The sequence below is a fragment of the Pygoscelis adeliae genome, unplaced genomic scaffold (genome assembly GCF_000699105.1).
Source record: "Pygoscelis adeliae isolate BGI_AS28 unplaced genomic scaffold, ASM69910v1 Scaffold101, whole genome shotgun sequence".
Classification (NCBI taxonomy): Eukaryota; Metazoa; Chordata; class Aves; order Sphenisciformes; family Spheniscidae; genus Pygoscelis; species Pygoscelis adeliae.
In genome coordinates, this window is record NW_008824238.1 from 7,226,440 (window position 1) to 7,248,568 (window position 22,129).

At 41.1% G+C, this 22,129-nt stretch overlaps 1 protein-coding gene across 1 annotated transcript in view; it reads left to right on the plus strand.

Annotated features, from left to right (window-relative positions):
* Positions 1-6: 6 nt before the first annotated feature.
* The window catches only part of SLCO5A1 (solute carrier organic anion transporter family, member 5A1), a gene marked incomplete at its 5' end in the record, with an annotated part of 81,728 nt that continues 59,605 nt past the window's right edge, over positions 7-22,129 (plus strand). Inside the window, one exon of the mRNA XM_009335078.1 lies at positions 7-577. Coding sequence (XP_009333353.1) covers positions 7-577 — 571 coding nt within the window. The remainder of the gene's footprint in view (positions 578-22,129) is intronic.

The window sequence follows — 22,129 nt, forward strand, 5'->3', positions numbered from 1 at the left end:
GCCCCCCCGGACAGAGCGTGCCTGCGGGCCGTGCTGGCGGACTCGTGCTTTTTCTTGGTGTGCATGTGCTTCCTGACCTTCATCCAGTCCCTCATGGTCTCCGGCTACCTGAGCAGCGTCATCACCACCATCGAACGGAGATACAGCCTCAAGAGCTCGGAGTCGGGGCTGCTGGTCAGCTGCTTCGACATCGGGAGCCTGGTGGTGGTGGTCTTCATCAGCTACTTTGGGGGGCGCGGACGGAGGCCGCTCTGGCTGGCTGTAGGGGGTTTTTTCATCGCCCTGGGGGCTGCGCTCTTCTCCTTACCTCATTTCATCTCTCCGCCGTACCAGATCCAGGAATTGAACTCCTCCGTCAGTAACGAGGGCTTGTGCGTGACTGGCAATGGCACCGCCAAAGAGCAGTGGGAGTCGCCGGCCTGTGTCAAGGACTCCGGCGGAAACGACCACTCTCTCTATGTAGCTTTATTCATTTGTGCCCAAATCCTCATTGGCATGGGCTCGACACCCATCTATACCTTGGGACCAACCTACTTAGATGACAATGTCAAGAAAGAAAACGCCTCGCTTTACCTAGGTAAGGCATCTAAGTCCCAGGGTGCTTTGAAGGCTGAACCCCAGATCTCTCTGAGGAACCAGTTACAGGTACTTCTGCCCTGTTCCTTCTGAACAACATCTGTGCTAAGCTTGCTTTCTGAAGTGAACTTCTGAAGTAAAATTGCAATGCTTTCCCATTTTAAAATGTTTTTTTCCTCTTTCTTGCGGAGTGGTGAACAGCAGTAACGGGTGAAGCAAACGTAGTGTGCGTAAAAGCAGCTGTACTCAGACCCTCCCACACGGGGAACGGGACAGCAGAGAAGGTCGGCTTCTCTAACGCTTTTCAGCACTTGGCATTAGCCGGTGACTTTTTCAGAAAGCAATGTTGAAGTTTGCCATGCCCCTTCAGGTTTCTTTTTGCTAATACAGAAGCTATATATTTCTAAATTTTGGTCAACATGCCTTTAGCGTAGAGTCTCTACCTATGATGTTAATATTTTATAAGCACTTTGAGGGATTTTGGCATGCTTCATTTTACTTTTCCAGCATTCATTTATCTTTAAATAGCAGTGAATTTTGGCTGGCATCGGTAGATCATCTGGCAACTCAGAATGGGTTAAAAAACCATTGATAAAACGTTGATAAAACAGCAAGTAAAACCTTCAGGGTGAAGAGCTCGGTTATGGGAGCTCAAGGGATGCAACAAAATGGGAGTCGGACCGATCTGGCACCTGGCTTGCGGCAGGTGCAGACAGGTGTTGCTGATAGTCGTTCCTATGGTGGGAGAAAGGGGTTTCTCAGGTAACTGGGTACTAAACTTTTTTGGAGTTTGAATGTGATAACTTACACCATACTTTTCTGATGGTTTGTGTAATGTGTAAGAAGACTGACTGTTCTCTGAATTTGCGTGAGTATCTTACATGATTCTGTAAGAAACGAACCTCACGTACTCCTTCAAATTCTTTTCAAATAAGGAGAGGCACTTACGGGGCTGAGAGCGCTGCCGAGGGATTGTGGATGCTCAGCATTACCATTTGCAGTTCAATTTACTTCGTCTTTACGATAGCCGTGGAGATAATAATTCCGTGAAAAAAAAGACATGCATGAAAGGAATACACTCAGGGTGTGTGTGTAATTACTTTATTAAGCAAAAGTAGTGATCCGGATCGGTATTTTATTCCTTTTGACCTGTTCTTCAGCAATTTGACTGTTCCCTGAACCATTTTAAAGCCATGCACAGTCTATGTGTGATGTCTTGAAGAAGCCTGAGGCACTGCTGGTTTTCAGAAGGGGAGAGAGAGAGATTATCTGTGTTTTTTCTATTGTTTTCACAGCATTGCTAATCTGCCTGATGAAATATTTGACAAAGTGTTTTCCCTCTCTTCCTCCCCTCTGAGAAAGGTTAAGTGGTTTAGAAATTTAGATTAACCTGCAATCAACTTTATTAGCAATATGAACAAGTAAAGCATCTTGTTGCTGAGGTTAATAACTGTAGTTTGGAGCAGCAGAGAGGGGGCTGAAACTTTTGCAAATAGATGATTTCATACAGTCCTCAAAAACATGGGAAAAAAGGAAATGGAAAGTCTGTAGGTGAGGAATGAAGGGTAAAAGAGATGAACGGTGTGAGAGGAGGAAGAAGTCTTCACCAAAGGGGGAGGCAAGGTCAGTGGTCGTAAATCCTCACTGCAGGAGAAACGATGCCTACCACTGAAGCTCTTCCAGCACAGGAAATCGTAATAAAGTGACTCAGGTAACTTTTAATTGCGGCAAAGATCAGCCTTAAAGTTAACAAAGGTAAAAGACACCAGCAGCTGTTGGAAGACTGTATGTGACCCTGTCGCCAGGCACTGAAGGCAGCTTTGATCTATACTGGGAGTACCCTCATAGAGTTGAAGTTCACATGCAGTGATTCAGAAGAGTAAAGATGAGGTACCCAGCTAGCGTGTACATGAAAAATTTATGCCCGCGATCTGATTGTGTCCACAGGGAGAAGAATTAAAATGAACACAAAGCATGTTTAAACATCGAGTAAAATGTACCATCACCTTCTTTCAGTCTTAAAGCTACTCAGGGCTAGAAGCAATGTTGCTTGCCATTGGAAATCTTGGTGTTATCTTTTTTAAATAGTGTGAAATTCTGAGGAAACTTTTAACTTGTTCAGGTTTGAATATTTACCTCGCTTTAGACTTAGGCCAATGACTTTTTGAGGGGCAGGAGTAAAATCTGAGTTCCACGGAAAAAAAAGAAAAAGAGCATTGTTTGGCACGTTGATGTGAGCAAACATGTTTTTTTGGAGCTTCTCAGTGGTTTGGAATGTTTCATGTCCTCGAGGAGAGGGATTTGTGGGCGGCAGGCAGCCCAGTCGGGCGCAGGGATGGGATAGAGGTGGTCAGGGCATGGCTCTGCAGGCCAGCCACGACGCATCTTGCGTTATGCAATGCCTGTTTCTCAAGGCAGTATGATTTTATTACTGGGGCAAGCTATGCAAATGATGTCAAAATGTAAAATGTATGTATGCATGTCAGCATGATCTAACAAAAAGTCTTGGAGTGGGCCATGGGAGTTGAAGTTTTGAAAAGAGAAGAAAGCCGGGTGAAACAGATCCCAGTCACACAGATACATGTGTCTGAGTGAGGACAGTTAATTTAAAAAAAAAGTATCCTCTAACACAAAGTGGAAGGTCACGAATGTGTGTGTTTGTAATCATGGTGGTATTGCATTCTATGTTTTTTTTCCAAAGAAAAGTAACATATATAAAGATGTGTTCAGATGGGAAACATTTGTTTACAAGCATGCGCATGATAAAGTTCCACCGAGCTGAGGAAGAGCTCCTTAACCCCGCGAGTGTGCCCACTAATCGTAGGTCAGTAAAGCCCCCCTGCGCATCACTAATCCTGATTCTGCAAAAACTCACCTTATGTGTCTGTGGAAGCTATTTTATTTATTTTCCAAGTTAATCCAGCTCAGGGCTCGAGTGGCAATAGCATATCCTCTTAAGTGTAGGCATGCAAGCTCAATGTGGACAGCTGTTTTAACATTCCTGGCTGGAAGTCCTGCTCTCAAAAAACATATTTGATGCTTATACATAGTCTCTTGGCTGCCTACACTTAAGTCCATCTGTCAGGGTGGCACGGTGCCAGTTTACAAGGTGGTATGTCGTTTTTAGTAGGACAAAGGTGCCAAGCAGGGATGTGTATTTGGGCCGCCTGCATAGCAATGTGCGAGCTCACTCTCCTGCGGGATGTTTCTTCCTTGTGAAGGCAGTGCCACCTCCGGGTCCTCCTGCCCCTTAAACCTGGCGGTGCTTTGATGCCCTGATGCTAACTTTGAGAAAATGTATGACATCAGGCTTGGAAACAAGTCATGATTGTAACAGGTGCCTAGGAAATACAAGAACCGGCTCCCTTAATCACAGATAATCCAAAATGGAAGTTACACGCTTTCTGTAAAAACTGGGCAATCACCAAGTTGTCTTTGTCCGCTCCTAAAGTCTCTCCCTTCTGTGCTCGGCTGTGCCGTAGCATGTCTGTCCTCAGCTGCCTGATGTTTGCCAGTTCTCCTTTTAATTAATTAATTACTTGAATTAATTGCAATTTAATTTGGAGTTGAATTGGACTTCACAAGTCTTGTTTTGTACTCTTGATGGTGTTTCTGCTACTTGTCAAATTCTAGCTCTTAAACACAGCGTGTTTTTTCTAAACACTGGGGTTTTTTGTAGGGATCCAATAGTTTGTCTTGAATATGAGTTTACCTGGTGATTGTATCATGAATTTTAAAAGCAGTTCCTTAAAATTAACTATGGCACTTGGAAAGGGAAGTTTTATTAGTGGCATTACAGTGCCTGAATAATTTTTAAATATTTTGCTTCTTTTGCAAGTGGGTATTGTAATAAAAAAGGAATTTGCTTTGAAAAGTCACACATAGAAAGTCAATGTTAGGTTTTACAGAAATATTACATTAATGAAAATACTTGACCATTCAGGAATGGCTTTCACCAGTACCCCCCAAAAATGACTGGTGGATGAGTTAGTCATTGTGCTAAGGATGTTTTATTTAAGTTTCCAGAATGCTATAGGCTGGTTAGGGTATGATATGAGGAAAGGGTCTAAGTCAGTTTAATTTCATGTGGACTCTCCACAGTTTTGGGAACAAACCGTAGTTACAAAATGCAAAGATAAACCTTTTGTGAGATAAGAGCTGAAAAATTGGATAAACCTGCGTAAATGGGGTTGGTGCAGATAATGGCTTGAGAGCCAGGGAAGTAAAATCCTTTCCTAACCTGGAAAAAGAATAAATATTTAGACTAGTTTCAAAAATATTTTGGACTCTAGCTTTGTTTTCGTGAGGATCATTTGTGGGTTGCTGTTTCTAGCATTAGGTAAACACTGTGACTATATTCTACTTGGAAATCACCTTCTTACCAGTGTTTTACAGCTGGATGCTCTGTGTACCCTTCATGTCTTTCACAGACTTCCCCAAAGCATATCAACATGTATATATGTTGATTGTATTTATTGTATTTCTAGTTGAATCTGCCCTTATATTCATGTCCCACCTGGAAGGAGAGGGCAGGAGGAGTAGCTTCACGTACTTCCATCAGAAACCCACTGCCTCTGCCTGCTGGGTCCTAGGGCAGAGTCCAGCTACCGAATGAGCTGGGCCTCCATAACATGCCAATTCCTGGATGTTGGCACGGGAAGCACTGGATTTTTGTGCTGCTTTGATTGATTCGTTTTTGTCTGGCCCCTTCTGGGGTTACGGATGCCACAGGAGGACAGGAGCTGGAGCCTGCTGAGGGCATCAGGTCCTCTGTACGGATGCTGCAAGATCACTGATGTTTTCCAAGGCAAGATCAACTTTCTAGTTGAACAGGAGGGACCGTCTGCAAGCAGTGAAATAGCTGACCAGCATTTCATTTTATTCTCACCATTCAGCCTATGACCACTTGTGGTTTACATTGAATATGCTTCCTGCTACTCGATATCCGAAAAGGCTAGTTTCCTACAGGGTTTTCTCAGCATTGATGTCTATGGTTAGTAAACCCTACAGACATTGTACATTTCTTTTTACAGCATGCCCGTGAGGAGGCAGGATTTTATGAATCAAAAATTGAAGCAAAAGGGCGTGCTCACCAGCATTTTTTATTGCTTGCTGTATTTCCCTTGTAAAAGAGCAGCGTGCTGAGCTTATTCCTCAAATACAGGATTTTAGTTTATCTCAGTGAAAGCCACATCTTGGTTTATCCATAGGCTAACACTAAGACTTGGCCCATCAGCAGTCTTTTTTGTACAAACACGTGCTTGCTTTCTTTGCACACTCAGCTGGGCAGAGCTAGCTGCAGGCTGAGCGCACTGTGCTCTTGGCTGGGCGTAGAGAGCATCTTGGGATGCAGGTGAAGTGACTGCGGATCTGTTTGTGCATATGCATTATACTGTTTGCCCACACAGATGATTTAGCACTCAGAGGGTTCAGTATTGTGCTTCTCTGGCATTTCTGTAACATCTTTTTGGTTAAAACGCTGATCAGGCAGCAGGCACGGTTCCTAATAATTGTTTAAAGTAACACTATGCAGTTTTATTGCCCTTTCCTGTAGCTGAGGAAATAGAAAGATAAATTTTACTTTTCTTCTCCACTTTAGTCTCCTGCTGCATAGGTGGACTGATACATTTTTTTTTTTCCCATAGTATAATCCCAGATATCATTTTCTTAGGCATTTAGAGAAGGTGGGGTTCTGTGTCCGTGTAAGCAGTGTGTGCATACAATGAGTTCAATGAAAGGTAGGGGCAGCCTTTCCTCTGAAGTTTTCTGCCTGCGGGATTTAATGTCATGAGTGATATACCTTCACTTGCCCTGCCAGTGTCGTGTGCCTTAGGGATGCTTTCTGCATCCCTCCTGTTGTGTCCTTGCCATAAGCTACGTCATTGTTCACAAGCAGCTGCACTGACAAAGCATCGCTTGAAGTATCTGGCAAAATGTGCTTTGCCCTTCTTAGGAGCAAGAAGAGACTTATGCACATACTTCCCCTGATTGTCTCTTTCCTTTTATATTAAAGGAGAAAAACTGGGTTGGATTCAGGGGTCTGAAACTCACTGAAGTCCCAGGCCCAGTTGTTTACCTTGCTTAGCATTTGTGAAAATGCTTAGCATTTTGTTTCTGAGGCCAACAGTGCCCTTTTCACCTGCTTGAGCTTGGGAACGGTGTTTTCTTGGAGAGCAGCTCCTTTCTTTTCTGGCGAGCTCTGCTGCAGGGCTGGTCTGGGCAGACAAGTATCTGAACCTGCTGTGTTCCCCGGAGAAGCTTGGAAACTTAGACGTGAAAGTGGCCTTTAAGTAACAGCTTGTTTGTACCTTCTCCCAGGAACTGAAGGCTTGGGATCTAGTGTCTGATTACCCCCAGGGCTGGAAACTTGAGCTGTCTGCTGGATACCCTGACTATTTTGTAAAGGGTCACTGTAACTATGGCTGTTGCAAGTGGATTAGAGATGCTTTGTGTTTCATGCATTTTCCCCTAACTTTCATTCAGTGGCTGCTTCACCTGGAAGGACTTAATTGCAGTGAAAGTGCTTATGCGGTCAAAAGAGAGGAGACCGGATTTCTCCCTACCGTCATTCAAAGATACATAGGTTTCTGTCTTGGCTGTGCAGGGAACACGGGCAATTATATATATGAGGCTTGACCTGCTGTTTCATCCTGAAGGCCAGCATCTAAAAATTCTGGTTTTTAAATTAGGTGAATGGATTTCATCCATGGATTTTAAAAGAGCAGAAAAGTAACTCAATCATATTAGACTCTTTAGTCTCACACTCTCTTTTTAATCCTATTTAAGTCTTTTTCACCCTGATAGCACTTTTAAAACCATTGTTACGTGGGGAGCATGAACTCAGTTTTCCTTTTTTTACATGCCTTTCCCATTTCTTTTGAAAACAGTTGAGAAGTTACCATGCAAAAATGGCACATACTTCAACTGGTCCCCTCTGGCAGCTGTTGCCTCTGTCGACTGTAGGGGTCAAAGTAAGTGTTAGCTCTGTCTCATGCTGCTGATGGATCGGACGGTGCCACGTGGACTCTGAGGGCAGGGCAAGCCAATCACCTGCCTTCCTGTGAATCCTCGCCAGAGCTGTCAGAATTTCAGCTCTGTCCTGGTTTCGGCAGGGATAGGGTTAATTTCCTTCCTAGTAGCTGGTACAGTGCTGTGTTTTGGATTTAGGATGGGAACAAAATTGATAAGGCACCGATGTTTTAGCTGTTGCTAGGTAATGCTTACACTAGCCAAGGACTTTCTAGTTTTCCATGCTCTACCGACTGAGAAGGCTGGAGGTGCACAAGAAGCTGGGAGGGGGCACAGCCAGGACAGCTGACCCAAACTGGCCAACAGGATATTCCATACCATGTGACGTCATGCTCAGTATATAAAGCTGGGGGAAGAAGAAGGAAGGGGGGGACATTTGGAGTGATGGTGTTTGTCTTCCCAAGTAACCGTTACGCGTGATGGAGCCCTGCTTTCCTGGAGATGGCTGAACACCTGCCTGCCCATGGGAAGCAGTGAATGAATTCCTTGGTTTGCTTTGCTTGCGTGCACGGCTTTTGCTCTACCTATTAAACTGTCTTTATCTCAACCCACGCGTTTTCTCACTTTTAACCTTTCGATTCTCTCCCCCATCCCACTGGGGGGGAGTGAGCGAGCGGCTGTGTGGTGCTTAGTTGCCAACTGAGGTTAAACCATGACAAGCTCCAAGTCCAAGGGTGCCTCTGCAACCCCCCTCAGCAGCTACGGGGGATGCTGGGAGTCGTTAGGGCTGTAATCTGAAGGCGCTGAAGCGGCACAGTCGGAAGAGGGAAATGTTTTCCCCGGGGAACCTCTAGAAGTGAGGGCTCTGCACAAGGAGCAAACAGCTCTGTTGGCCTTCTGAGTCCTGGTGTCCATGCTTTTATTCAAGCACCGTGGTGCTTTTACCACGGCTCTGTTGGACTATCTGGGCCCATGGGCTGACCTAGCAAAGTTACGACAGCAGAGAACTCTGCAGTGTGCATGCAAGCGAATTTCACTTGAGTCAGCCAGATCTGTACCCCAAGTCCTTCCAAGTGCCCAGAAAAAAATAGGACGTTTCCCATGATGAGAAAGAATATGTCAGCATCCGGCAGCATGGAGAAGTATGGGCTGTGTCTTGCTTTCCCACTGAACAGTTGGGAGTTTGGGCATCTGTTGTTGCTGTCACAAGGCCAGAAATTCAGACACACTGCATGGCGTTAACGGGAGAGCTAACGAACCTGGGTCTTTCCTCTTCCCTTTTCTCCATCCTTCTCTTCTGCCATGGTGAATTTGTTCTTACTGGAGAAATCGGGAAGTGTGAACCCAGAAACTTGAGCGCTATTTTCTGCTGCCGTTACACCTGATAGTCGAATCTGAAAGCACTAATTCTCGTATAGGTAAACAGCTTACTTGGCAGCAAAGACACGTTACACCAGTGAAAAAACATCGTACTCTGGTATTAATTGCATTTTAACTAGTCTCATGGTGAGTTTGGAGGAGATGCAGTCTGAAAAAAACATGTATATTTTTACTTGTAATTTGAACAAGTGAATACAAAAAATATTCAAAGAAAATAAACATGAACTGTGCCATGTGAGGTACTTGCAAAACAGTACGGCATGTTCACTAATCATATGCTCCTGTGCTGTTCCTCTTTGGTTTTCTTTTCCATTTTCAGTACAGGTTCTTTTCAGCAGCTTGCTTTCTTTTCATTAGCTTGCTGGGATATTTTTTGGTTGATCCCTTTTTTTGCCTTGCATATATTGATATTAACACTTTCTTTGCCTTGCACAATGCACAGTAGGACCTCAATCTGATGGTCACCCTCTGCGCCTTTTATCTTTGGTGCTTACAAGATTAGAAAGAAAGCCTCAAGAGTGTCTCAGCATTGATTTTCTTAAAATCCAGTGCTGCTCTGAAACCAGCTACCAGCTCTTCAGCTGTTTGAAATTAGTAAGCTTTTGTAAATTAGCAACTACTTTCCATATTTATCTGTCCATTTTCAATCAGCTGCTTCTAATTGATACTGGATGGATTCTCATGTGGTTGCATCCTTTCCTTTCTGGATTAATTAAGCTATCCTCTAGAGTCAGAATATTTCAGATAATCCATATATTAGCTGAGTGTATCTTCTGATAGGTGCTTTGCTAGCCAGGGCATGGTATTTGCTGTTTCATGCTCAAGTTGTAGTTTACCCCTGCATTTGTCACAGATTTGTTCACAGTGCTTTACTTCAGGTGTCATGTAGGCGCTCACAGGTCCCAGTGGGCTCCTGAAGTCAGGTGCTCCCAATGACACCTTGGTTCCCACTTCTCCTTTTTTTAGCCCCTGGTTAGATTAAAATCTAAATACCCGACCTCTCCAGAAGTAATTTTAAGAAATGCGTTTTTGTAGATAAGTCAAAATAAGGTAAAAGTGAGCTGCTTATGATCAGATACATCTATAATTAACTTCCCTTCATCCTTGTTCCCCTCTTCATCCTCCCCTGCATCCCCAAACTCCAAATTTAAATCCTACAAAACAAAGAGCTTACCATGGGTCTGATGCAGGGCAATGCTTTCAAGAAAACCCCATGTTTTAACTCTCAGAGTTGTACTGTGTATTTATACCTATCTTGAGTATTACAAAGACTGAAGAAGGGATCTATCGTATATCACGGTTTCAGGGTATGTGAGAAATGACATCTCATTGTTTGCCCAAGTTGGCGTACTGAAATCTTTTACTAACTCTTGGGTCAAGGTTGACCACTTTCCTGTAGGAGGAGAAGATGTAATAGGTCCGGACAGTGAGAGGACTGCTGAATGGTCGTGGTAGAAGAGTTTGATAGCCATGAGGTTTTTATTAGCAGATAGGCATCCTACACTAAGAGCCAGCTGCTTTTTGTTTGAATTATGCCTGACAGGAAAAAAATGGTGTAGTGTATGAGGAATATAGTGAATTTCCCTTGTCTAGTTTTATTAAACTAAACTAGATGCTCAGATCAGTTAATTTGTGGTCTGAGCACTAGGATTTCTCCGAAGTACAACTGCTGGGCTAAGCAACTCTTCTAGTGCTGGATTAATCCCAGTTTGCGTGGCCTGTCTGGAGATATTAGAAGAATTAGTAGCATAGCATTAGAAGAGACGGTAGCGTAACCCTTGTGACTGTGTCAGTCCGTCCCTGGATGCTCTTAGGACTGCTGTCTGCCGCTGTTCTACTGAATCAGGATACGGAGTGTGAGGAGCGGCGCGGTTATTTTTGTATGTAGAGGACTGAAAAATGATACAACAATTCTGCCCTTAATTTAGGCTGTATTGCACTCCTGTTAAATTGAAAACAAAAGACTTTGACTTTTTTGCTTTTTCCCCCTCGTTTTCTTGAGTAACAAAATGGTATGGAGCTCAGGGAACTGACAGCTGGTGGTTTTCTGATGTGGGAGATTTCCCTTGGAGAATATATGTGTGGGTGTGATGATAGGAGGCAGCCTCTTTGTACAACCCCTTGGTGATGTGCTGTATACTGTTGTTATACACAGTGCCAAAATAGACAGTAATCTTCTTACGTGGGATTGTGAAGCAAGTAATAATAGAGCACAAGTCAGTGTCATCAGTTCAGAGCTGGTTTTTTGATAAACATATTTGTCAGTTGTATCTCCTAGTTTCTTTAGTACTTCTTAATCTTTATATTAACTAAGTCCTTCTCTCCAGCTGGAAATGTTAATGTTTCACAATTGTAATGTCAGCTGCAATCAAGACCTTTCTATTAATCTTTCTAATTGATGCACTTGCTTTAAAAAGGCCACAGAGATTTTGAGTTTTATAATTCAGCTCATTTCCTAATATGAAAAATTCAGATGAAGAAAAACTGTAAGATCACTTAGTCTGCATAAAATGTTTCAACTGTCTTACGAGGCACCCTGAAAAGATCTGAAGCAATCAGAGTTACTATCTGCAGGCTGTTCACCCCATTTAGAAAACATGAAGTTGGCTGCTATGCAGCAGGGCAGGCACAGTAAGCATGTTCTGGGGGAGAGAAGCAATTAGGTCTACAGCAAGCACAGTCAGAGCAGAAAGGAAGGTCTGGAGGCGTTTAATTAATACTAATGCTTTTGTGCTTATGGAGGCCAGAGTCATGGTAGGTTACTGCTGCCTTGGTCTTGTGGTTCTCAAGTCTGTCATCTAATGAACATTAGATTCAGAAAAGCTTTCCAGAAAAGTTAATAAATCACCGCTAACTGTGGCACGTTCATACTCCCCCTGAAGATAAAGAGGTACACCTGATACTGAATGGGAGCAGGATGAGATCTGTAAAGTGCTTTCATTTTTAAACAGATAACAAGTCCTGTTGGGATTTTTGTACCGCATTTACTCAAGTAATCTGAAATAATGAAAATGCATGTCTTTTATTAAACATTTCTCAAGACACCAAACCAATTAGGGAAAAATAAAACAGGGTTTCTTTTCCATTGTGAAACCAGTTTGGGAACAGGTATCATTTTTATTAATCTGAGTTTGATGGCAAAAGTACTTTTGATGGAAAAATGTTTAGCCATCAGTGTATACTTATTTGCATAGCTTGACATCTTGAGATGCATTTTTGCTCTTTAATTCTCAATTCTTATTATTTATTTCAACTTCCATTCACTCTTGGGTGGAAAATACAAGTAATGTCCCATTTGGTTTGAAGACCACTCTGTCTAACTCCTCTTGCTCCTGTTTTCATCCAGTACACTGTTCAAGACATATTTAGACTCCAGTAGGCTGGAGAGTATGAATTTTTCCATTTGCTCCCGCTGAGAATACCAGCTCTGTGGCTTCAGGCTTACCTGTTTTGACATTTTGTTAATGTTTCCCTGATGGGTTTCAGCAGTGCGCATTAATAAAAGGATGATCTCTGTGATGATTTACTCTTTGTGCAGGAACACTAATATAATCCATTTTGAGGCATACTTGTAATCACAGACAATTTGGATAATTGTAAGGGGCCATCTGCAGACTTTTCAGTTTTGTTTAGAGATTGCCTGTGTTTAGGTAACCCTATCTCACGTCTTCTACCGACGGTTATCTGTACAAACAGCTTTAATGTTCCATTTTGGGAGCAAGCTTCCGTATCACATTGCATTTAATATATTGTTGTATTGCGCTGACTGCCTGTTACTACATATATTCAGATTTTGCAGGTATTGTGTGACTGAAGTATTCTTATTCCACTTTACTGTATGGTCCAAGAGTTACATATCAAGGTAATTAGTCTATACTTTCTCCAAGGAATAAATCAAAAGTACTGGATGAGAGTCACAACGTTTAATGATTATTTATGTCACAAGAAAAAAGCTGAACAAAAGCATTTGGATTTTCCTATTTTGATGGGTTTTTAAGTCTATAGCACTTCATTTCCTTAGTCATCTGGGACCCTCCAGCTGAACGTTGTTAGTAGCGTGGTAATAGCTTACAGGTCTGGTAAATTAACATAAGGAGTTGAATTCTCAATTATGGGCTTCTGGATACCCTTAATAGCATCGATATGCTGTTAGTATAATGCCAAAAAAAGGGTTAGGGTTAACCTGAATAGGATCTGGAGGCCGTTTTCCCTGATGGCTGTCCCTTAGCTTTTGTCAGCCGGCAGATAGATGTGTTTTCATGTCGGTGTGGCGTGCCGCCTGGAGGGAGGTCTTCCACCGCACCGCTCCTTTCCCTTCGCTGTGGGTGTGTGCTGCTGCCTCTTCCCTGGCGCTGGATTCAAGGATTTTGTGACTACGGCGTGGGATCAGACCTCCTGGCTGCTCTGACAGAAAACTCCCTCACCACCACTGGCAGGGCCAGGTTCATCCCACATCGGCTTCCTCCCCGGGTGGGAGGGGGACAGCTGGGGCACCTGGGGAGCGGGTGGCTCTCAGGAGCACTCGGGGCAGCAGCTGCAGACACACTCCCCGGCATGTTGGGTGAAACCACACGCGGCGGCTGAACCACAGGCTGCCTGCAGTGGTTTCTCTGGCGGCCTGAAGAGAAGCAGCTGTAGCAAACATCTGAATTTTTAACAACTGCCTGAAACTTTCACTCCTTTAGTCATAGACTTTCTTGAAATGAGGGGTGTTTAGCTGAGTAGCTCATGTATTTTTAGTATTTTGGAAAGGAGGATTTTTCTTTAATATCATATTTGGAATGATGTCTTCCTCATTGCACATCTTTCAATGGAATATTTTCTCTGCAGGTTTTTCCCCTCTATTACGGCAAATGTTTGAAGCTCCCACTCTGTAGGTAACAGTACATTATCCATTGATATGCTTCTTAACATTTATAAATACAAATCTGCAAGGTAATATTGTAATTAATAGTCATACATTATTCAATGTGGTGCTTGTGTAGAATAGCAGCTAAATATAAAACCTATTTGGTTTTGTGTGATATTTGATATTAAAAATAAATGATAAAATGAGAAATGAAAAAAAGATGATAAGGACTTGATCACCCCCCATAATAGACATACTCCCTTTCTTTCCTCTGCAATAGGAGTTTTCTCATAGAATCATAGAATAGTTTGAGTTGGAAGGGACCTCTAACGGTCATCTAGTCCAACCCCCCTGCCGCGGGCAGGGACATCTTCAACTAGATCAGGTTGCTCAGAGCCCCGTCCAACCTGACCTTGAATGTTTCCAGGGATGGGGCATCCACCACCTCTCTGGGTAACCTGTGCCAGTGCTTCACCACCCTCAGCGTAAAAAATTTCTTCCTTATATCTAATCTAAATCTCCCCCCCTTTAGTTTAAAGCCATTCCCCCTTGTCCTGTCACAACAGGCCCTGCTAAAAAGTCTGTCCCCAGCATCTTGCACAGACAAGTAGACATCTCCCCAGGATGCTGCCAAACCCACCTTGTTCTACCTTACCTCAAACATTTCATTTTCGTTTCTGAGAACCAGGAGAAATTAAATTCATGCTGAAGTGTCCATACTGTAATCTGCTTTTGGATACTGCGATGATGAATCTGATCTAAAAAAAAAAAAAAAAATGGTGTAGAATAACCTTTGAGATTAAGTGCTGTCCTTTCACTGAGTAGCAGCACATAGGGAAATGGATGTTACAGCCTAATAAGGTATTTCTTTTGATTCCAAATATATTATTCTTACAATGGAAAGCCAAAGAATTTTCATTTAAAAATTAATAAAATACCAAGATAGAGACAATGCAGTAATGTATTATATTTTTTAGAAATGGCAGTAAGTGGAAGTACTGCCGAAGTGTTGGCTTGTAAAGTTGTGTGAAGGCGCAAGGCAGGACAGCACCACATACCTGCCAAAGGGAACCTCTGTCGAACCCCATCTGCGCAGCGGTGGGGAGCGTCTCTTTTTCAAGCCTGGCTTTTCTCTTTCCACTCATAAACAAAGTTGATGCATCCCCGCAGATTAATATCTCCAGTGTCACAGGGCTAGCTGTGAACGTTTATGCATGTGCTTTTGGTTTGTTTTTTTTTTTAATTGAATTGCAGGAGGGGTAATAGCTTCCATTCTTTAAGATTCAAACTTGATTGTTTGGCCTTCCTTTACATCTTTCCTAACGCAGATATCTGAAGTTGTATAAATTATTTGATGACAGCCTCAGCCTGAGGTGTGGGAGAACCATGGTATGGGTGACTGGCAGGAGAACCTCTGGGAAGGCTGTGCATTGGCCCCATAGTAGCAGAGGACTTTAGAGAAGAAATTAAACAAACCAATCAATAGTAATAACTACAATATTTTAGAATTGTTGGAAATGTTTGTTTCCTAGAACAAAATCTCTACAGAAATGAAAGCCTATTTTTCATTTGTTTTGAGTGAAATAAATAAGTAAAGACAGCACATAAAATATATGACTCAGGTGAGCTTACTGAAGAACCAGTTAGTAAATAATTGTTCCCCAAATCAGCGCTCCTGTTTCCCACCTGAGAGTCTTGAGGATATTCCTGAAACTGGGCAATAACGAAAGAAAGCCATTTTCTAATTTTGTTTCTTCCTGTGACAATCTGAAGACATTTCATTTACTTCCGTGGATTTTTTTTTCTGTATCACATCAATGTAAAGGAGAACGTAGTGGGATCTAAGCTTTTTACTTTTTGTTTTCTTTTTTAGGCCTATGCAAATAGTTTATTTTTTAGTTCATCTCCTGAGCCAGTTCTTCTATGATTGAAACATTACATATTTTCTGTGATTATATGAAAACTAAAACCTAAATAATAAAATACTCTGTTAAACAAAATATTTCTTTCTGGACACGTATAAAGGTACAGCTGAAATGAAGGGACAGATTCACAAGAAGGGCTAGGGAAGGCAGTGTCCATCAGCCATGTGATAAATATCCCAAAGATAAGACTCTGGGGTGGTACCTCTGAATTGTTGTTCCTCTGGAAAAGAAGATGCATGCTGTTGGAGTTTTCTATACATTGTTCCACACGTGTGAAACTGAGAAGTAACATTTTAGTTTGGTTATTCAGCTATATTTGCTAAGAACAAGTGTCTGATTCTGCTGCCATATCTCTGCTGGAGTTGTCACTGCAGTGTTTTGATCTTTCAGTTGCGAAGTTTTTCCCAACAGTTTTAGTGTTTGAAAAGCATAATGCTGTGTTACTGTCATTTGTCTGTTTTGAAAGAAACATGGGGTGGTTTATTATATGAGCTAGCAGATGGCAATTTAGCTGCGCTTGATCCAGCAAGAGTCTTGGTTCTGTAAGTATGTCTCCAGCTCAGAAAATCTCCGCAAAGCACTTGGAAAGAGGTGAGCAAAGTAGTAGTAGCCGTGCTGTCTGGGAGCACAAATGGAGCTGCTGTGATGTGTTTGACAAGGGTTTACGCAGTTTTGGGGGTTAGAGTTGACCTGTAGACAAGGATGTGGCACTCCAATATAACATACGGTGACCTCAGTGCTGCAAAGGGTGAGCTGCTTGATTGAGGAGAGGAGGAAATTACGGCAAGAGATATCTCAAAGTTGAATTTACTGTGCGATGTTTGATTCCTGTATTCTGTGTATGAGTGTTACCATGCTATGCTTTATAAAACAGCTGAAGAACTTCACTTGATAAGAGGTTACAGTAGATGAAGGTCTGCATTCCTCTGCAGAGACCCTTTTTTGACTTGTTCTATTTTGTCTGAGCCATTTGTGGTCTGAGTGTACTGTCAGCACTGATGGCAGAAATAGACTTGTAATCTTTGGATGTTTTTTGAAATTTATCATAGATGTGCAATTTAGATTAGGGATAGGAATGTGTCAAATGTAATTATCTGTGTAATGATATAAAAATATGGATCTAAGCATGTTATATTAACTTATAAATAATTTACATAACATTTTTAGTTCAAGGGAATGTGATAACTAGAGATATTTTTGGTCTTAAGGCAAATGTTTTATTGTAGATTGTTTTTTTATTTATAGAGTTTATTAGAAGCAAGTATGATTTAAACAGTGATTGAAAATTTAAGAGTTTTATTACTAGTGTTCTCACATTTGATTATTTTAACTTTCACATTATAACTTCAGTTGTTTTACAAGAGACAAAACTAAGGCTTACACTGCATCTTCAAGCATATTTGTTTAATAAATATTTGTGAGTGCTGTATTGAAACTCAATCTGTACTGTCATAAATTAATCTCATTACAATATAGTTTGTTAAGATTATCAGTACAATGGATTACAATTGCAGTTAAGTATAACATGCAATATAGAAATGTATTGCATGCTTTATATTTGCTCTTTGAAGGAGTACTAGAAGTTTACCTTTTTTGGCGATTAACATTTTTACTCTTTTTCTCTGCCTATGAGCTGTGTGCTTCCACTTGTTTTGTTGGCAAATTTATCAGTATGAATCTGAAAAAGTGGTTAAGGGTCCAGCAGTGTGTGAGAACATCTCTCTTCTGTCACATGCTGTAAAAAACTCCCATAGAGTCGAAAGATGCCAGATCGATTTTCATTAGACTTGGAAAAGCTCTGACAGCAGCAGAGACCACTCTGTTACCACTGGTAACACTTGCAATCGTGGTTATTCCAAGGAACTCCAGTATCATTCTTTGAGGACCTCCCTGTCAATTTCTCTCTCTCTCTCTCTGTCAGAATAATTTAATAACTGAGGTTAAGATTTCCCAAGGAGCCTAAGGAAGTCAAGGGATCCGACTTTCAATGAATTTCAGTGGGATTTAGGGCTCAAGTTTAATTTTCTTTGCAAATGTAAACCTAAAGTTTCAACAAATAACTTGCTTGTGGTAAACTGATTGAAAGCTGTGATAGTTTGCAGATTGTGTATGTAAGTGTAATCTTCCAATTGAATCGTCCTAACATAAATAACCAAAAACACGTTCCTTATGAGAAGGGATGCAAATGGACAAAGATACTAGAAAAAAAGGTCACTGAATTGCTTGAGTAAGCAAAATCAAAGTAATGAAATATATTTTATTTTCATTGGTACTTAATACCTTATTTCTTAAGCCTGGCTGAGCAGTTTCTGTGTGTTCAGGCATCAGTACCAGCTCCCATTTTTCTGGGGTGTTCTTGCTCTTTGGTGCTCTCAGAGTCAGCCTGGCAGAGAGGGATGCCCCCGGGATGGCTGAGGACAGCCTGGAGGTTCCCCGGCTGCAGCACCCGGTACCGAGGCCACCCATTCTGGGGCTACCTCTGCTGAATGCTCAACGGATACACCGGTGAAATATGTAAAGGGCACGGGGCCAGCTCTGGTCCTTCCCTTACCTGGGTAAGGACTTTGGAGATGTCTCGAGGCAGCATGGCCAGGAAGGAAAGGTGAAGTAGGTTTCTTGTCTCTTGGCATCCTTCTTTGCAAAGGATGATGACTGTTTCTGCAAGATCTACTGTGTTAGAGATGAAAAGAGAATTTGTGGGATAATTTCATGCTTTATTGGGGCAGAAAGGACTGTTATGTTCATTTACTCTGACATCTGTGTTGAATCAGATTTCATTACAGCGTTATCCCTATGCAAAGCTCTATTTATATAAAACCATTTAGCTTAAAATGAACCACTCACAGTTACAGAGTCTGCCACATCCCTAGGAATATAATATAGTTAACGATCCTGTTAAAAAAGTTACTGCTATGAAAGTGTGCCTAAAGTTGGCTGAAAGTCATTTGTTCGTAGCCTCTAGCCACCACGTTTTTCATGTCTGTCTGCTAAATGTGAAAGCATCTTTTACTATTGGAGAATAACAATATGCTTAATAATCTGCTAGTCTAAGTACTTGAGAAAAAAAGCTGTCATGTCTAATTCTACTCACAGAAGAGAGAAAGAAACAGAACGAACAGTCTTTATTTAAAAAAATTGCAGACTAAATAAAAGGATAACGGCCAATTTTCCCCAAAACATGTCAGCTGAATAATTAAATTACCTAATTAGTGAAAGTAACTATAGCTGATTTTAAATTTTTCAGTTTTTGTAAATCAACCATGTATAGTGTTTTGAAATATCTTGGAAGGATCCCTGTAATATAAATAATTTTCTTTTGGAAATGCTAACACTGCAAGTTAGTAATACTTCTATAATTTATTAACATATTAACATATCTTACTGTGACTGGGAATGATCTGCAAATGGAGCCCTAAACCACAGCGACAATTTATATCTTAAAAAGGAAGACAAATGTAATTATAATATTACCATTAAGGAGAACCTTTTGTAAGATTAATTACTTATTCAATGCTACACTTGATGTTTAAACTACGGCATTTAGTAGCACTGATGAAGATGTTCTGATGGTTTTGCTCTGGAAAATTATGATTCAGTTAAATCTTGATTTTTGGGATATATTGATTTAATATTTTTTTCTTGTAGAAAAAATGATTTATTTTTGATACGGTTGAAATATTTAACTTACATTGCATTACTTTGACCTTTAGGGAATACAGGTTAGCATTTAAAAAAATCAAGTTATTTTTACTTGACACATAGACAAAACCACACCAAACCAAACTATGTAAAACACATTACTTAGTAATGTCAAACCAAAATATTTTCATATTTTTTGTTTGATTATTGACTTTGCATGTCAATATCTACTTTTCCCTGTGAGATGTACATTCATTTCTTTCAGGACCCTAACTAAAACTATCTAAGCAATTATATGTATTTATAGAATCAGTTTGTTACTAACAAATGGTGTCTGTGGTGGTTTTCTGTCCAAAGCAAAAATATGAATTAATTTCCTTCCTTTTGGTTTCTTACAAAACTATTCCCCTCTTTTCTCCATGACCCTCTCAGATGTCCATTTCTTTTTCTCAAATTTTCTTGTATATCTCTGACAATTCACATCCTTTGATCTGTCGGGTTTAGCAGGGCCTTTTCAGGGATCAACAGCAGCAGCTCTGTGCTTCTGTGTCCTGTTTCACAGGACTGTGTCAAGAGTGCCAGGGTCCGGTGGGAGCAATTTCTTTCTCCATGGGGCACCCATTAGCTCCTTAACTATGGGGAATGAAGGAGGTGCTGGGGCATTTCTTGCTGGCATTTCTCCATAGGCTGGGATCTCTACACAAGGGTGAAGATAACCCTTTCCCTAACTCAGTTATTTCTTCTTTAATTCAACTTTTTAAATCCCAGGACTCTTTTAGTTCAGTGAATCCAAGTCAGGGCCTAGAAGCTCACAGTGGTCCTGGTATTTGGTGTTGCCAGCTTAGAGTACAGAAGTTTCTTCTGCTTTGCTGATACTAAGGCCATGTGGTCCATGGTCAGGCTTGTCATGGCCTGGGTTCCCTGCAAGACCTGTTATTTAGATAATATCAATCTAAGATCTAAGACCTGGCTATCTGGACCTGGCTATCGAAGATCTGGCTAAGCACCATTTCCTTCTAGGTGGTTTCACTTCTCCTGCCCTAATTCTATTAGAAGTTGTGGTTACAGCCATTAAGAACATTTTGCTGTTGCATCAAAACCAAAAGCTTTTTTGTTGTGGGCAGTGGTGGAGAAGACAGGGGAAGACAAAGCTGAAGTTTTTTTCCAGAAACAAACATTTCAGCATAATTCCAATTTCATGCAAATGCCCAAATAATGTTTGTTCCTATGAGAATAAAGAGCCAATTTTGAAACTTTGGAGTTTTTCATAAAATGGTGGTGTTGTCCTATAGCCAAGATAAATAGCCTCTGCTATTTATAACTGTTACACATGGATGGAAATGTTTTTCAGGCTCTTTGACCTGTGATAATATTTTCAGTATGGTTTCAAATTTGGCTATACCGCTCTGCATTTCACTTTGCCAATTGTTATTTAATATTTTTTTATTGAGGCTATTGCAGCTTTCAGCCTTTTTGAATGTAGAAAAATAACTTCTTTAGCAACACAATAAATGTTAATAAACCTAACAGGGTCATCTGCAAATTACTGGAATAATGTGCTTTTGCTTACAGGCAGATTTTCAGTCAGATATGAGTAATGAACTGTAATTCCTGTTGTTTCGGTTGAAAGATGAAAATGTAAGTACAATTTACAAAGAAAACAAGAAGAAATGCTATTTGGCTTGCCCTTCTCTGCAATCTATTAGCGAGAGGTAGTCAAGGGAAAAACGATCATCAACATTTTCAATAATTAACCTGTGTCTCCTAGGCAGAAACGAATTTTTGAAAGGAAATTAATTCTGAGAGAACACGATTGAAATAATTTCCCCCTTTACTTCTTTGTTCTGTTGTCTTCCTGGTGGGACAAAGGAAAAGTGAATATATATAGAAATTCTTCGACTGTCAGCACCTAACCTTCCCTTTCAGAAGATATCTGGTCTATCTCCATTTCTTCCTCAGTTTCTTTCCTAGGCACAAAGGGTCTGGTTTTGGATAATGATGAAGTATGCAAAATGTGTGTCAAACCCGTCTCTGAAAATCAGATATTTATGTGTGCCGTTACCCGGTTTGTGCACAATAACCGGTAAAGCCCAGATCCATAGACATTAGGTATTTAATGTCCATAGACTTTGCTAAGGAACTGGTACTTGTTCCTGGTTCTTCCCATGGTATGTGATGGCATACTCTAAAATCTGGTCCTGTGCCTGAAAAATTTCACCAGGCTCTTCCCCTGCTTTTCCTCCAAGAAAAACATTCTCCCAGCAAAAAGAAACAAGAGGACTTGAATGATACATTCCTGCCTGCTTATGCTGTTACGCTGCCTGAACATGATATAAAACTAGAACTGATAAAAATATTCTGAAATACTCTTCTGGGCTGGGTTCTGCTGGTCTTATAGCTATGGACCTGGGCTTTCTCACTGCGATTTTAAACTCACAGGATTTAAAAATACTTCAGTCTCTTTCTTTCATTTGATTATTCATGATCTACCGGGTGAGGTTTGCTTGCAGGCCAAGTTTCAGCTTTCACTGCTTGATATTTTTCAGTTATGATAACCTAAAGAAAAGGGGATGAGATGCAAATGAACAACCCAACCTCACTCCAGTTTACTTAGAAGTAATACTAAAGAAATGAAAATTAGTTTTAAGAAGTTGAGATCAACAGAGTCTGTAAACACGTGCCTGGGGATAGTCCCCAATGAAAATTAAATGTGTGTGTGTGCCTTCAACTGCCAAACCATTAAAAAAAAGAAAGCCAAGCAATTAAAAGGTAGCAATGAGATATTCCCATT